Source organism: Anabrus simplex, chromosome 3, assembly GCF_040414725.1.
Source record: "Anabrus simplex isolate iqAnaSimp1 chromosome 3, ASM4041472v1, whole genome shotgun sequence".
NCBI lineage: Eukaryota > Metazoa > Arthropoda > Insecta > Orthoptera > Tettigoniidae > Anabrus > Anabrus simplex.
In genome coordinates this window covers 223,505,192-223,523,088 of record NC_090267.1, presented here as the reverse complement: position 1 = coordinate 223,523,088, position 17,897 = coordinate 223,505,192, and the positions used below count along the sequence as shown (strand labels likewise).

The 17,897-nt window shown below is 37.6% G+C and overlaps 1 protein-coding gene across 5 annotated transcripts in view; it reads left to right on the top strand.

Annotated features, from left to right (window-relative positions):
- 5PtaseI (inositol polyphosphate-5-phosphatase A) overlaps positions 1 to 17,897 on the top strand; it is a 589,076-nt gene that overhangs the window by 490,636 nt on the left and 80,543 nt on the right. For 2 of the 5 annotated variants that reach the window (XM_067142880.2, XM_067142882.2), the window contains exon 14: positions 16,277 to 16,481. In XM_067142880.2, coding sequence (XP_066998981.1) covers positions 16,277 to 16,481 — 205 coding nt within the window. Of the gene's footprint in view, positions 1 to 16,276; positions 16,770 to 17,897 lie in introns of those variants that run through there. The other 3 variants (XM_067142879.2, XM_067142883.2, XM_067142884.2) reach the window with 3 other exon arrangements.

The following is a 17,897-nucleotide window of genomic DNA, read 5'->3' as shown; positions in this document are numbered from 1 at the left end:
AAGGAAGTGATTATTCTATCATAAGTAACCTCTGGATGCCTGATCAGTGGCCTCTGTCCTAGTTGGGGGCACTGACTAGGTTGCCAATGTCCAGGTTTAGATAACACACTTTATTTTAACTAAGTAAAGACGTGCCTTAAAAGATTTCAAACAGTCACATGCTGCAACTTATGTTCATTGGAGATTTCTCTCCACTCTAATCCTGTTGATACCGTATCCTTTCATTGAAATTCGTACTGTTAAAAGTCATTTTTCTGTAATGTAAAATTGTCATGTGCGGATCCTTTGAACTTAGTTATGAATAGCAGTATCGTAAATCTGGCAAAATAAACACATACCTGTAGGTATTTGTATTTTGGAACCTGTGCATGGCTTGTCTTACATTGATGTTGTGAGAGATTCTTGTGTTTCTGTATGTAGGTTAAATAATGAGAATAAGCATGTTTTTAATCTATGTATTGTGAAAGAAAACTTAAAATGAATGAAAATAAATCCATGTTTGTATTTGTCCATTATATATCCATTAAATACAGTACATAAGCTTGCAGTTGTATGTAGTATAGATCAACATGCCTATTAGTACAAATGTTTGTCACTAAATATGTCTGAATTTATAATTTGCCAATTATTGTTAATTATTATCAATTGTCTGACCTGTTTTTGCTTCAAAGTTCTGCTATATAATGTTAAGTAATATAAATCTTAAGTTCATGGGGACAATTTGGAGGTAAAATTCTATCAATCAATCTATCAGTCATTCACTACTGATCTGCATTTAGGGCAGTTGCCCAGGTGGCAGATTCCCTATCTGTTGTTTTCCTAGCCCTTTCTTAAATGATTTCAAAAAATTGGAAATTTATTGAACATCTCACTTGGTAAGTTATTCCAATCCCTAACTCCCCTTCCCATAAACAAATATTTACCCCAATTTGTCATATTGAATTCTAGCTTTATCTTCATATTGTGATCTTTCCTACTTTTAAAGACACCACTCAAACTTATTCGTCTACTGATGTCATTCCACACCATCTCTCCACTGACAGCTCGGAACATACCACTTATAATACCAATATAGTTGGATCGTTACTGGACATTATAAGTTTTCCAGCTAACTCATTCCTGGTTGCCAGAGTTTCACTCCAGTGTGCTAAGTCGGGCTCATCAGTTGGTAAATAGCACACCCACCAAGACGCATGGCTAGTGTTGATTTCCGTAGGGAACCTGAAATATTTGTTCCGAATGAGTAAATTTCAGATTCTGTATGGGAATCAACATCTTTCACACAAATCACTTAGTCGATCAGCTATTCTCCTTTCTCCCAAGTCTTCCCAGCCCAAACATTGCAACATTTTCTTAATGCTACTCTTTTGTTGGAAATCACCCAGAACAAATCGAGCTCCTTTTCTTTGAATTTTTTTCCATTTCTTGAATCAAGTAATCCTTGTGAGGGTCCAATACGCTGGAACCATACTCTAGTTGGATTCTTACCAGAGACTTATATGCCCTCTCATTTACATCCTTACTACAACCCCTAAATACCCTCATAACCATGTGCAGAGATCTGTACACTTTATTTACAAACATATTTATGTGATTACCACAATGAAAACCTTTCCTTATATTAACACAGTTAAAACCAGGTAATTACAATGATCCCCAAAAGGAACTTTCACCCCATCAATGCAGTAATTAAAACTGAGAGGAATTTTCTTATTTGTGAAACTCACTACCTCACTACTGTCCATCTCACAACCTTATCGAGGACATTTTGCAGTTGCTCACAATCTTGTAACTTATTTATTTCTCTGTACAGAATAACATCATCTGCAAAAGGCCTTATCTCTGATTCCACTTCTTTACACATATCATTGATATATATAAGAAAACCTAAAGATTCAATAATACTGCCTTGAGGAATTCACCACTTAATTATTACAGGGACAGATAAGGCTTTGCCTACTCTAATTCTCTGAGTTCCTTTTCTCTAGAAATATATCCTCCCATTCAGTCATTCTTTTGTCTAGTCCAATTGCACTAATTTTTGCCAGTAGTCTCCCATGATCTACCCTATCAAATGCCTTAGATAGGTCAATCGCTATACAGTCCATTTGACCTCCTGAATCCAGGATATCTGTTATAACTTGCTGGAATCCTACAAGTTGAGCTTGAGTGGAATAACCTTTCCTAAACACAAACTGCCTTCTATCAAACCAGTTATTAATTTTGCAAACATGTCTAATATAATCAGAAGGAATGCTTTCCCAAAGCTTACATACAATGCATGTCAAACTGACCGGCCTGTAATTGTCAGCTTAATGTCTATCACCCTTTTCTTTATACACAGGGGCTACTATAGCAACTCTACATTCATTTGGTATAGCTCATTCATGCAAACAATAATCAAATAATATTTCAGATGTGGTTTTATATCCCAACCCATTGTCTTTAGAATATCCCTAGAAATCTTATCAATTCCAGCTGCTTTTCTAGTTTCCAACATTTGTATCTTACTGTACGTGTCGCTGTTATCGTAGGTAAATTTTAATACTTCTTTAGTATTAGTCACTTTCTCTATCTGGACATTATCCTTGTAACCAACAATCTTTACATACTAGTGACTGAATACTTCTGCCTTTTGAAGATCCTCGCATACACACTCCTCATGTTCATTAATGATTCATGGAATGTCCTTCTTGGAATCTGTTTCTGCCTTAAAGTACCTATACATACTCTTCCATTTTTCACTAAAGTTTCTATGACTCCCAATTATGCTTGCCTTCCATAATCCTCAAAACTTCCTCAATGCCTACCTTTTATCAGAAACAACGTATTCTGACCTTCCAGTTTTGTTTCTAGGATGGCACGAAGAGGCATGCAATTTAATTTTTATCTTACTCACTGCCTTTACAGTAATTTACTGAGAAATCCATATACAATGTGGAATACCTTAGCAAAACACAAGTACATTTGCTAGTCATGAGATAAAAATATAAAATTTAAAACTGGATCATAAATTATGAACATTAAAGTAGAAGTTCTAATCCTCTTGTAGTTGAAATATGTTAGTTTTTCATTAAAAATAATTAATATTTGTGAATCCATAAAACTCTTGATTCAGGACTTGAAGTCTGTTGATTGCATTAAGGTAGGGCCTACTAAGTGTGATGTGAGGTTTACATTAGTGGTGAGAATAGCCATATTGTTGATTAAATTTCTTCTGTGTTTAACATGTTGAATGCCCATATAAATAGCTTCTTAAAATTATTGTTGGGAAAACACTCCATAAGATTTTTAATATGTTTAAAGGGTGAGTTATTTCTTGATTTGAAGTCAAAATGAATTGATAATAAAATTGGCCGTAGGCCCTTCATTCGACAGTGTCTGTAAGGCAATGAGAAAAACTAGGTGTAAGTTTGAGAGGTCCAAAAATATTGAACAAACTACATAGTGGATGAGATTAAAGTACTTACTTCCTCTGTTGTTGGGCTTGACGAAAAATGTGAACTCGGAAATAATTGAGTTTGAACTGTGTCTGTTAGGGTATTGAAAGAGAGGAGGTGGGAGGGCATGTCAAAGGCAGAGAAAACAAGCTAGGAAATCTGAGTAAACATCGCGCTATGGTTGGTGTTCATTTTTATGTTTAACCTTGATTAGTTCTTCGTATAAGATGTTAATTTTATCTGATAATTCATTTATGTTCCCCGTGGGATTATTCCTCTGATCCAGATATATGAATATTTCTTTGTACACATTCAACAAATAAACTGTATTTAAAGTTTTCATGATGCTGAGGTCAGTATTTATGTTTGTAAATGCATGACCGAAATTTGTTATGTGGTCACTCATTGCTGAATATCTATTATATTTCTTGGCCTTCAAATGTTCTTGGTATCGTGATGAAATTTCTCCCGGTCTGACCCACGTAAGTGGTGTTGCAATCCACATGTAGCAGCTGATAGGTGCCCGAATTATGAAATCATCAAGGACCACGTTAAGTCTTGTTGCATTTGACACTGAACTTGGCCTTCTTTAGAGCCCAAATTTCCTTCATTGTTTGTGAATGGGCCTGCTTACGCTCCTCTGTCCAATGGGCATGTGTCTTCTCTTCGGTTGCTCATCTCAGTTTAGCCCGTTCGTCAATATTTTCTTGCAGAAGCAATCTCTGTTAAGGGCATCTTCAGCTGAGATATGTAGCATTTTCAGGTTTCTTTGGTATTTTTAAAGCAGGGTATTGTGCTTTTTGGGTTTGAATCAAAGAAGGTTAAACAGCACATTCAGTACCAAATTACAGCATGCATACAATGCATACATCTGCTTTATCTTCAATAAACTGAGACATTGCCATATTTCCCCCTACCTCAATCAGTTATCTTGGCTATATTTAGAGGAGAGATGAAAGCTGCACTCTGTGTCAATTATTCATAGTGTTCTACGGAGCGAAACACCGGTTTACTTGAGAGATGAACTTCAGTACCTATCATCCAGAAATAGTCACCAAACAAGGTCATTAACTAACTCCCCGCTAAGTTTCCCTACCCATCACACTACTAGTTACAGTGATCCATTCATCCCCACTACTATCCACCTGTGGAATTCCCTGCCGGCTGAATTTTTTTTTTGCTAGTGGCTTTACGTCACACCGACACAGGTGGGTCTTATGGCTATGATAAATTAGAAATTACAGACATTCCTAGTACTCAGCTGTTCAAAAGAAGGTGTTACAAACATCACTTACATATAAGAACATAATCTATAGAACATATCCAAGATAATTTAAGTTACTTTCTTCATGTAAATATTAACCGTAGGAACTAGATGATAAGCTTTCCCGTTTAGTTGATAAGTCTTTAACTTTAGTATGTCGTAGAATTCAACACAAATTAAACAGTGTATTATGGTTGGGCATAATAGCAGGCTCTATAGCCTGAGCCATGCCATACAAAACAAGGCTATAATTAATAAATAAATACCTTCTTTCCTGTCCTCCGAGAGAATCCCAATTATCTCCCTTAATCTTTCCAACTCCTCCCTCATACTCCTTCATGCCTGGTCACACTCATAGTTCCTACACCTGCATTCTTTAGCCATTCTTTACTCTTCTTTACATGTAATGAAAATTCAGCAAACTTATTCTGTGCAAAGAAATAATCAAAGGAAAGAAATATTGTCTAGGAGGATATTAAACAATGATCACACAACAATAAGGTAATTAGTATACTAGTCAATCATTTCCATACAGGCCATGAAGGCCCCTGGAGGGGTGGAAAGTAAAGGATTCCACTATCTGTAACCTCAGCACTTGGTTGGGTAGGCTGAGTGAACCTCAGAGCCATGTGCATCTCCGGAAGTAAAAATCTTGTTTCTTAAATTTCTCAATTTTCTGATGGGGAATGGAACCCAATCCTTCTGCGTAAACTGAGTGTGCCTCTACCACCTCAGTCAGGCAGCTCCTAATTAATATACTAACTATACTACAATACTACTTAGGTGTATTCTTCTTTATCGCGAATGGGTCTCTTAGGACCACGCAGAATCAACATTTTTGGCTTTTTCTTTTAGCCTAGTATTCCTTCATACGTAGTGAATGGGTGTGTTTTCATTGACCATACATTTCAGTTAGTCTTTCTCTCATCATCCTCAAAACCCCACGTGAATGTGATTTTCTTATTTCATTAGGTGTAGGCCTATTATATTATTATATTTTTTATTTTATATTTATCCTATAATGTCTGACAGAATAAAACTGCAATTAATTACTGAATATCAAAAGAAATACACAAGAATTACACAATTCCAAACTGCAGTTAAGCCTACCCTAATTACAATAATAGAATTCTAGTAAGAGCTAAGTTTCTCGATAGATAGGTATTTCTCCTGCTACACACTTATTCTGCAATAATTTTAAACTGCATTCAGATGTATCCTAATTACAATAGATTACTACTACCTGCAAATAGAAATGAAAATTCCAATTAAAATTTGAAATTCAGAAGAACTACTTAAGGATTACACAACAAAGCTAAATGCATAGACAGATTATTATTATTATTATTATTATTATTATTATTATTATTATTATTATTATTATTATTATTATTATTTTATCCTACTATGCTCTAATAGAAATGAAAACTGCCATTTAGTTATGTGCTGAAATATCAAAAGTGATAACGTACACATTAACACACCAGATAAAGGTCTCCATGCTCGAAAGGGCCCACCACATTCCCATCAGCTCTCTCTCTTATGACAGCATTCCATTCCTTCAAGATAAATAAGTTCACATCACCTTTGATTTCTTTTATGGCCTCGTCTAGCTCAGCGTACATCGCTTTCACCTCCTTGTTCTCCTAGTTTTATTTTGGCATATATGTTTTTACAATCACAGTTTCATTAGATTTGATACCTAGCTTAACTAGTGTTGTTTCTGCACTATACTGCACGTACTCCTTCACTCTCTATTCCATCTCCTTGTTCAGCACCACTCCAACTCCCCATGGCTAGGCTTGCCCTCCATAGTTCCATTGTGGATAATCCAGTAGTCTTCACTCCAGAAGTCGCCAATGGCAGGCCATGTAGTTTCACATATACCAAGTATGTCCAGTCTCATTTTGGTCATTTCCAGTTTAAGGTTTTCGAGCTTACCACACTGTTGCAGCATATGGACATTCCATGTTCTGATACTCCTCCTTTGTTTGGTGGGCTTTCTCTCGGGGCAAAATCTTGAACAGTCCCTACCTGGAGATCTGAATGGGGGACCATTTTACATCTGGATTGATTTGCTAGAGCATGCTTTTTCATTGTTCTGCTGTTGTTATAACTGCTGTTATTTGGGATACCCAGTGGATCTGTAATGCAGTGATTTCCCTTTGCCTTCTGCATCATTATTCAGTTCATCTGCTTTTAAGGGAGATTTCTCTTCCCTCTCCCCCAAGCCACTCATTCATCCTCGTATGAGGCCATTGGTACTTGATGGGGGTGACTCCTTATCCTGGGAATCCCTTGCTAGACTTTTCCAGTCAGAGAGAAAGAAAATGGCTGTTGGAGACACCCCTAGAACAGGACCAGCCAAACTACAGCCCTTGGGCCACATCTGGCTTACTGAGGGCTTTTAAGTGGCCCTCGGAAGTATTTAGGGTTTAAAACCAAAAATACTATCATACATTTATAGTATTTTGTAGTTCAATATCTGGTAATATTGTTCATACAGACAGCACATAGGAGCTGCAACTATTTACTTGGTTTTGGGTAAAAACTTTTAATAGTTACAATATTATTGTTTATGAAACTCTGCTTCGAGGAACGTACGATAGTGGAGGTAAGCGGTGAGGAAACTTTATTGTTAGAACACCCTGTCTCTGCCCAAGCACATATTTTAAGAAATACTGTAGCACTCAGGCCATTCTCCTCTCAGTACTGTTATGTTACTCATGCCTATATCCTTCGGTTTTTCACCCTGCTTTCTCAGATCTTTGTCGATCTGTTTTCTTTGAAATCTGGTAATATGCACTGCGTAATTTTTCCTAAAAGTGTAAAATGCTTTTGAAATGGCACATAGTTGATAGCAAGTGTAGGAGGTTTAATGAATCTTGGTTGGGATATATTATTTTTTTTTTTACAAGTTGCTTTACGTCGCACCGACACAAAAAGGTCATATGACAACGTTGGGACAGGAAAGGGCTAGGAGTGGGAAGGAAGCAGCCATGGCCTTAATTGAGGTACATCCCCAGCATTTGCCTGGTGTGAAAATGGGAAACCACGGTAAACCATCTTCAGGGCTGCCGACAGTGGGGTTCGAACCCAATTTCTCCCGAATACTGGATACTGGCTGCACTTAAGTGACTGCAGCTATCGAGTTCAGTAAACTATTTTCTTAAAGGACATGGAAGTAAAATGATTTGTGTGATATACAGTGGTCATAGCAGTTATGAAAGAGTACAATATTAAACAACATTATTAAATGAAACATTCTCACGATTTTGATAAACTTATTGACCATGAACGTATTACTGAAGCTAAAGAATTATCTGCTAAAATCAAAAAACAACAGCAAACTTTAGTAGAAGCTGGAGGTGTGAAATAAAACCATGTGCTAAAGTAAGTTAGGATATTTCAAAACTAATTTCAGAGCACTGAAAAGCTTTTGCGGAGGGCAAATTTGTTAAGAAATGTTGGTAGTAGTTAGAGAATTATTGTGTCCTAATAAAACAGACATTTTAATTCAATTTCTCTCTCGAGATATACTGTTGTTAGACACGTGATAAAATTAGCATCAAGTGTTCTGCAGCAGCCTGTTAAAAAAGGCAAGGAGTTTGAATATTTTTCCATTGCGTGTGATGAAGAGTGCTGAAATAAGCTACACTGCTCAACTTTTGATATTTGTTAGAGGTGTAAATATTGATTTCACTATAGCTGAAGAGCTTATAGGAGTACCGCAAAAGGGACTGACTTGTTTGAGGAGGTAGTAAAATGTGTTCATTGTGTTGGACTTGAGTGGTAAACTCTGCAGTGTAACTACAGACGGTGCACCATGTATGTCAGGAATTCATTCAGGAATGGCAGAACTAATAAAGGAAAAAGTAGCACCTTTGGGGGGCACAGGGGTGGTGTTAATTATTGATTTAAGAGGAAATACAACTAGACAACCATCCGACACTTCAAAAAATGAAGGTATTGGTACATAAACTTCATTGCACTATACACCAAGAAGTATTTTGCTCAAAGGTATTCAATCTCACTGGAGTTATGCAGACTGTCAGAAAATTAATCAATGTCATTCAAAGTAGTGTCTTGACACACCAAAGTTTTAAAACGTTCTTGGATGAAATCAGTGGTTAATATGGTGACATAATTAATCACGTTAAAGTAAGATGGCTGTGCCGCAGATACATATTGGCATGATTTTTTGCACTTCAACAGGAAATCCGGCAATTTCTTGAAGAGAAAGGAAAGCCGTGTGATTCGTAAAGTGAACCCAATTAGCTATCCTGCCTAGCATCCCTTACCGATATGACAAAACATTTTAACACCTTGAATACTGTGTTGCAGGGGAAAGATAAGCTAATCAATGTTGCCTACAGTGCAGTAAAATCATTTCAATTGAGATTATTCAGGAGACAAAATTTTTCCAGAAACTGGATACATTTTCTAACAGTGAATGACGTACAAAACCAATATCCTGACATACCTTTCAAGAATGGTTCTTTCATAGTAGCAATTCAGGGCATTGAAAACCAGTTTGCATCCTAATTTGCTGATTTTGTACAAATGGATACAGAAAGTTCTTTGTTTTCTTCACCATTTACCTTTGAAGCTGACAAAGCACCGGATGAATTACAGTTAGAAGTACTCAACTTGAAATGTGATGACACAGTGAAGGGGGTCTTTGATCCTAAGGATCTTCTTAAGTTCTATAAGTTGTTGCCAGAAGAAAAGTATCCACCTCTGAAGAACAAAACCTAGCGTTTGATCGCCACGTTTTCTTCAACTTACATATGTGAGCAAACATTCTCCAAGATGTGTTACTAGTCAGCACCACTGAACATAAATCGGACATCAGTACTTTGTTATCTTCAAAAAACCAGTTCCATACTTCTCACTTGGTATTTACTGCATGCATATATTTACTTAATTTAGAAAATTGGATTAGTTATCACATCACTAATCGCTAGGACTAAAAGAAACAAAGTTTTCACATGTTTACTAATAGCGAGAAGAAGAAGAAGAAGAAGAAGAAGAAGAAGAAGAAGAAGAAGAAGATAATAATGATGATGATGATGATGATGAAGAAGAAGAAGAAGAAGATATACTAGTCTGTGGCCCATGAACTACCCTTTTCATAAATTTGACCCTGCATACAAGAAGGTTTAAGTGGCCCTGCCCTAGAGAGTCAGGCAATGGGATCACCAACCCCTATGTAACTGGTGTACATTAAAACTTAACATTTTAGCTCGTCCTAAATCATCAGCCATATTGTTGGACATAAAAACAGAACAGTTTATATCTATGATGAATCAGCAGCAATGTTCTCAAACCAAAAACATTATTTTCAGCTAACAGGCTGTTAGTAGTTAACACCTTGGAGTTTTGTGAGGTACATACATATCCCACATCGTTCCATCTATACGATGGGTCGGCGAATGAAGCCTCTCCACCAACTTCTGTCTTTGCACTTTTCTCCTTCTTCATTGTTGTCCCAGTGCCCTCCTTGTTGCTGAATGTTGTTTTTCACCATGTCTGTGTATCACATTCTTGACCGTCCTCTTGGTCTTGAATATTTTAATTGCAGATCATATATTTTTCTGGGTATGCGATCAGGATCCATCCTTCGCATGTGTCCATACCATTTGAGTCTACGCAGAGTTATGTTATCCTGCATTCTGCTAACCTGGGCCATGTTCCTGATGTTCTCATTACGAATTTTATCTTGTTTTTTTTTGCCAACCATCACTCGGATGAATCTCATTTCAGCTGCCTGAATCCTTGCTTCATCCTTTTTCCTCATGGTCCAAGTCTCACTCCCATATGTCAAAATTGGCACGTAACAAGTCAGATAAATTGCTCACTTGCATTTCAATGGTACGTTTGGGTTCCATATTAGGTCTCGGACAACTCTATAGAATGTTCCTCCAGCTTGAATCCTGCTGGTAAGTTCCTCTTCAGTGGAGCCTGTTGCTGATATCATGCTTCCTAGATATTTGAATTTGTTGGACATCTTGAGTTGTTTACCCTCTATTTCAATGTAACCTTCGGGTTGACCATTTCTCGGCATAACCAACACTTTACTTTATTCCTGAATCTTAGGCCATACCCTTTAGCTGTTACTGTCCATGCATTGATCTGATCCTGAAGTTCGTCCTTGGAATCTCCCCATATACAGATGTCATCAGCAAATAGCATGACTTTCATTTTGTTGTCATCAACATTTTGGCATACTTCTTGTTGAATCTCATTCATCACAGTAATGAAGAGAAGAGGTGACAGAACTCCACCTTGTCGTAGGCGCGTAGTTATTATAAAGGGTTCTGTCATTCCTGATGGTGTTTTGACATGACTACTGATGTCTTCATATAAATTCTCAGTTCGTTTTATTATTGATTCCACTGTTTCTCAGCACTTCCCAGACTTTGTCCCTGCTTACAGCATCAAAGGCCTTTTTGATATCCAGGAAGGCCAGCCAAAGGACCTTATTATGTTCATAATACTTCTTCATTAGCTGATGCAGTCCAAATATTAGATCAACTGTTGATCTGCCTTTCCGGAATCTGTATTGTTCCTCTGATAACTTTAATTCTATCAATGGTCTTATTTTCCTTCCCAAAAACCTTTCATACAGCTTTCTCACTTGGGAAGTTAAAGAAATTCCTCTGTAATTGGAACCTTTCTTAAAGAGTAGAATGATGATACCTTTTTTACAATCTGCTGGTACCTGCCCATCCTTCCATATCTTGTGATAAAGCCTATACATCTGCTTTCCTACATCACCCATAGACCTGATCATTTCACCACACACTTCATCAATGCCTGGAGATTTTCCTGTTTTGATGTATTTCCATGCGTATTCTATATCAGTCCATGTCAGATCTGTTATAGTGCCTTCCATCCTTCCATCATTAACTAATCTATCTAATGGAATGTTTGTGATATCATTCACATTTAACAGCTTATCAAAATAATTATTCCATTCTTCTTTGATCTCTCCGTCATCTGTAATGAGATACCCACTATCACTAGTCAGATAATTAGTTTGTTCTTTGTCCCTCCTCCTATTCTTCATCATTGCAAACAACATTTTTCTGTTGCCATCTACATTTTCATTTAGTTTATCACTCCATTCATTCAACCATTTTTCTCTTTCTGCTCTGACAACCTGCTTAGGTTTGAATTTGGTGAGGTACACTGAAAATATTGAGCATCAGCTTATTTTTGAGTTAAATATACTGAGATGTGAAAGAAGGTTATATATTAGGATGTTATATGCAAACATTTTGAATATATAACACTAAGTTACTAATTCGTGAACATATTTATCATGACATAAAATGTATCACTCCAGTATGGCACACAACAATCACCCACCACCTTTTAAAATCACTGTCAGCATTCATCTGAATTCAACTCTTTTGCTCCTCCTGTCTATCCTCTGCATGAATACATCTATAACTGATGTATAATCAATGTTTTCATGGATGCTCTTAATTTTCTATGAAATGGTATTTTATCAACACACCCACCTTGCATGCAAGCACCAGGTGCAAAATTGGAAAGACATACTTACCGAGTACAGAGTGCAGCTCAGCATTCAAAATTTGCAGTATGGCCCTCGAACCCAGAATAGTCGGGGTTTGAAAAGGATCACTTGGGTCACTGGTCATATCAAATAATGATGCCATATCTCATGCTCGGACGGGAGTGAAGACAGGTCACCGATGTCCTCAATGATTAGAAGCCTGAGTATCTTCAGGTGAAACTTTTGTAATACTGTGGTGCTGTTAGTAACCCTCTATGGAACTGATTGTTGCCTGATAATGAGGAAACATGAGCAGGTCTCCCATATTATGGAGATGAAGATACTTCGGTGGACACATGGAGTGACCTTCTGTGACCATGTGACAAGGAAGTCTGTGTGTCAAAACCTGATGTAGCATTAATTTTGAAAAAGAAAAAAATGGGGGAGTTTGAACTATGGCCATGTTATGAGCAGCAACAACTATTTGATGACTAAAACAGCTCTTCAGCTCAATCCAGAAGATTGTCAACCGTGTGAAAGGTCAAGGATGCAGCATGTTGTCTGTCCTGAGGACCTTGAAGATAAAAGTCAGATGGAGGAGACAAAGTAAAACAATGGACCTTAAATGATGAGATAAATGCTAGGAAAGAATAATAATAATAATAATAATAATAATAATAATAATAATAATGAGAAGAAGAAGTTAATCCAATCCCTAACTTCCCTTCCTATCAACTAATATTTGCCTCAATTTGTCCTCTTGAATTCCAACATTATCTTCATATTGTGACTTTTCCTACTTTTAAAGACACCACTCAAACTTATTCGTCTACTAACATAGTTCCATGCCATCTCTCCACTGACAGCTCAGAACATACCGCTTATAATACCAATAATACCAATCATCACATACTGCTTAGTCGAGTAGCTCATCTCCTTTCTCCCAAGTCTTTCCAGCCCAAACTTTGCAACATTTTTATAACACTACTCTTTTGTCAGAAATCTCCAAGAACAAATCAAGTTGCTTTTCTTTGGATTTTTTCCAGTTCTCGAATCAAGTAATCCTGGTGAGGGTCCCATACACTGGAACCATACTCTAGTTGGGGTCTTACCAGAGACTTATATGCCCTCTCCTTTACATTCTTACTACAGCCCTTAAACACCCTCATAACCACGTGCAGAGATCTGTACTCTATATTTATAATCATATTAATGTGATTACCCCAATGAAGATCTTTCCTTATATTGACACCTAGGTACTTGCAATGATTCTCACAAAGAACTTTCTCCAGCAAATGGGGACCCACAAAGAAGTCCCTTCCAAACTCTGTCAGATGCTAATCATGCTGACTCACACGAGTACACAGCATTTCCGTGTCCTTAAGAGTGATTACTCAACATCTGACGCTGTTCATGCCTCTTCACGCTGGAAAAGCACAGGCAGGTGGTGGCAGCATTGAGGTCTAGGGATTCTTTTTGTGGCATTCTCTGGGACCACTCATCAATGTAAGGATCTATCAACCAATTTGATTATGAAACTATTCTTACAGATCACATTCATGCATAAATGCAATTATCTTCCCCATGGCAGATGAGATCTTCTAGTAAAGGTGATGTGACATGTCAAATGGCTAGAAATGTTGGACTTTGATTGGAAGACTTCCAAGTACTTCCCAGGCTCCCTAATATCCTGGGCTAGATCGCAATTGAGCTACTATGGGACTAACTCAATCACTGTGTTCTCTCAAGAGATCCCTTGCCACACATCTTCCCGGATCTGTGGAATGCACTGCAGGCAGCATCGCTCCAGATACTTGTGACAACTTGCTAGGCCTTTACTGAGTCACTTTTAGCTTCCATTCCTATTCCCGATCCTAGCTCCTAGTTTAGATAGCCTACACTGCCTGACAAAAATACTGAAGCACCCTGAAGAAATGGTTGGATGTCAATGTAACCTCGTACACATACACACCATCAGCAGGTATGTAAATGATTAGAGTTGCAATTCTCTCTGACAGCTAGAACAGCCACCAGATTGCATTAGTGTTAGTGATTGCGTGGTAGGGTATATAAGAAGCGTGAATGGCGTCAGATGTTGAGTGATCATTCTGAAGGACATGGAAATGCTGTGTACTCATGTGAGACAGCATTATCAGCATCTGACAGAGTTTGGAAGGGACCTCATTGTGGATCTCCATTTGGCTGTCTGGGTGAATCGTGTAATATCCAGATTTTCAAGGCATTCAGATGTGACAGTGGCCCAATGTTGGACTGCATGGGAAAGTTAGGGCAGGGATACTCGTCGTCAAGGTTCCGGTCGACAACGTCTGACCTCCACAAGGGAGGAGTGCTGTGTTGACCGGGCGAGTGGGCCGTGTGGTTAGGAGTGCACAGCTGTGAGGTTGCATCCAGGAGATAGTGGGTTCGAACCCCACTGTCGGCAGCCCTGAAAATGGTTTTCAATGGTTTCCCATTTTCACACCAGGCAAATGCTGGGACTGGTACCTTAAATAAGGCCACGGCCGCTTCCTTCCCATTCCTAGGCCTTTCCTGTCCCATCATCTTCATAAGACCTATCTGTGTCATTGCGATGTAAAGCAAAAAAAAAAACAACGCTGTGTTGTGTACCAAGCACATCGTAACCCCTTCGCATCTGAGAACAAGTAAAGGACTCCCTGCCATAGGCTGCCATTAACACCACAACACAAATGGCTGCTTTTTGAGTGGTGCCATGACCAGAGAGCATCGATTGCTGATGAATGGCATCACATTGTGCTCAGTGATGAATCACGGTTCTGCACCACCCCAGATGACCATCGTCTGCAAGTATGGTGGCAGCCTGGGGAGAGGTCCCACACTTCCAATGTTTTGGAGAGGCACAGCGGTGTTACTCCTGGTGTCATGGTGTGGGGAGCCATCGGGTATGACTTCAGATCATGGCTGGTAGTGATTGAGGGCACTCTGACTGCACAACGGTATGTCACGGACATCCTAAAGTTCTCATGTGTTACCTCTAATGCTACAGTATCATGGTGTTCTCAACAGGACTATGCTTGTCCATACATGGCATGTCTCTATGAATTGTCTGCATGATGTCAAGGTACTCCCATGGCCAGCAAGATCTCCTGATCTGTCCCCGATAGAACATGTATAGGGCCAGCTTGGATGTCAACTTGGTCCCAGCGCCAGTATCCAGGATATCAAGGACCAGTTTTGTAGCCCGTCTTGCCTCAGGAAAGGATATAACAACTTTATGACATCCTTCCCAACTGAATCAGTGCGTGCATCCAGGCCAGAGGTGGTGTGTCATACTGATAAGTGGGCTCATACTGCCAAGTTCTTTGTAAATTTGACTAGATTTTGTTATCACAGAAATAACATCACATACCCTCTCAACACGTGAAGTTTCATTTTGTTTCCTCCTCCCCTTCTGGGTGCTTCAATTTATTTTTTCGAGGCAGTGTATATTGTTACACTTCTGATGTATCCTTTCAATGTAATAAATTCTATGAGATTTATGTCATTCACATTTCATCAGAATTCTGCTTGTAGTCGGCAAAGAGCTACCTGTAAGTTTCATGTCATCTTTAACTAAATATGCCTCAGGTGCATCACAGGAATCTTAAAATGTTGAACATTAAGTTTCCTCTTGTCATTATCGATCTTGTACTCGTTTTCAGCCATTGACTTTCTTTGATTTTGTTTGTTAAGGTACATATCAAGTGTCTGTTTCATAAAAGGTTTTCTTTATTAATCTTAATGACAGTTTCATGACACAATCTACTTTTTCTGAATTTAGAAAATTCTTTCAAGATCAGCTACAAGAGAGTCGTAAGATTTTGAAGGATTTTACATAATTTTATACTGATTAATATTCTCAAAAGATTAGAAATTGTATTACATATTTTTGCAGAGTTGACATTCAAATTATTTCTGACCAGAATAACTGAAAGATTTGATATGTAAATCCAACCTTTCTTAATGTCTAACATTGTAGTACTAAATGTTGTCTTGAACATGTTTTCCTTATATAAATGATTGTCCCAGGTTCGTGCTCAGAAACATGGAGTAGAAATGACTTTTCTTCCGCTCTTATCACTGCTCAAGATATGCTGGATACTACCACGATTACACGCTACATTCATATCAAGCATTCGGACTCTCCAGTGCGGATTTTTAAGGAAACTACAGTGTGATTCCTGCGTGACATTCCTTTTCACCTCAAAGCAATACAGTTTTGTGTATGAGTGTAGTGAGTATTCTCTCCCAGTCTGGCTCTTCTGTGTGATGTTTGTTCAGATTTTAAAACTTGTGATTTTGCCTTGTGTTCTCAATGTAATATATCTGAAACATTGGTGTCATTATGTGTGTTGGCTTTAAGACTTTGCCTGGGCTAGTGTTTTATCAGCCTGTTTTATCAAATTGTTATTTTTTTTATAGAAGAATATTATTGATAGTATATATTTTAGATAACTGGAAATTTGTAGGTATTTACTTTAACAGTTGTCTCAGTAATACAGTGCTGAAAAGATTAGTAGATTATGCTGTAGTTGTTTCAAATATAGCTGTGTAAGTATAACTGTTACATGTGATGGTAATGAAGTGATAAGGTATGCATGAAAAACTGCTGACAAATGAGTATTTTCAACTTTCATAGATTCTCACTTGGCAAATATCCCATCTTCTAATCACATAAAGAGCTTATTATACTCAAGCATACAAAAGAAAATCTTTTGATGACAATATTTTTACATGCTACTAATTATATTTGAAATATTTCTTTATCGGTACCGGTATTTCATGATTCTGTTACAGTTCATAACATCAAAAGATGCTCTCATCTTAAAAATTATGACAGTATGAAACATAAGGTCATTGTATCCACCAACTTCTTAGATGCTTTCTGATTGGTTGTTTTCATCATAGTCCTCTGCCATGCATTGTTGTTTTGTAGCATTTGCCACTCTTAAGTGTATATTTCACCCAAGCAGTTATCATTTCCTGGAAATCCCAATTTAGAATAAAACTACCTTCTAAGTGAGACTTCCACAATTTAAGTAGATTCTATTATCACTCTTCTCCTTTCTGATAGTCATTTTATATTTGAAATACTATTCCTTGTTTCCTGATAGATGTCAGGTGTATTTATCATTTAATTTTAAATAGTTAGAGCCATGTACTTACTGTGAAGAGTTTCTCTTCTTTTTTTATTGAATGAAGATAAGAATGTAATTATCAGGGGTACCGTAGTTCAATATGCAGGTTTGTTCATACAACATAATATTTCTGCAGTATTATGTTGACTAGTCACAACTTTCAACTTGAAGGTGATATAGACTTCACATTTGACATTTGATTGCCATAGGTGGATTCAAGTCCAACAGAGATTGTTAGATTTTTGAAGGGTGAGAGGAAGTCCATTAACACTCCATGACATACGATGTCAGCATGTAAAAGATCTCTGGTGATACATGTGGTGTTGGCATGACAGAATAAATAAAACCTCAGCCATATATTACCCAACAGAGATGTGGTTTAATGGAACATCAAAATTAGCATGCAGGCAGCCTAAATGGCATCAAATGAAATTGGCTACATGCAGTTACTGAGACCATACAATTGTTATCATCATCATCATCATTATTATTATTTGATTGCCATCATGATT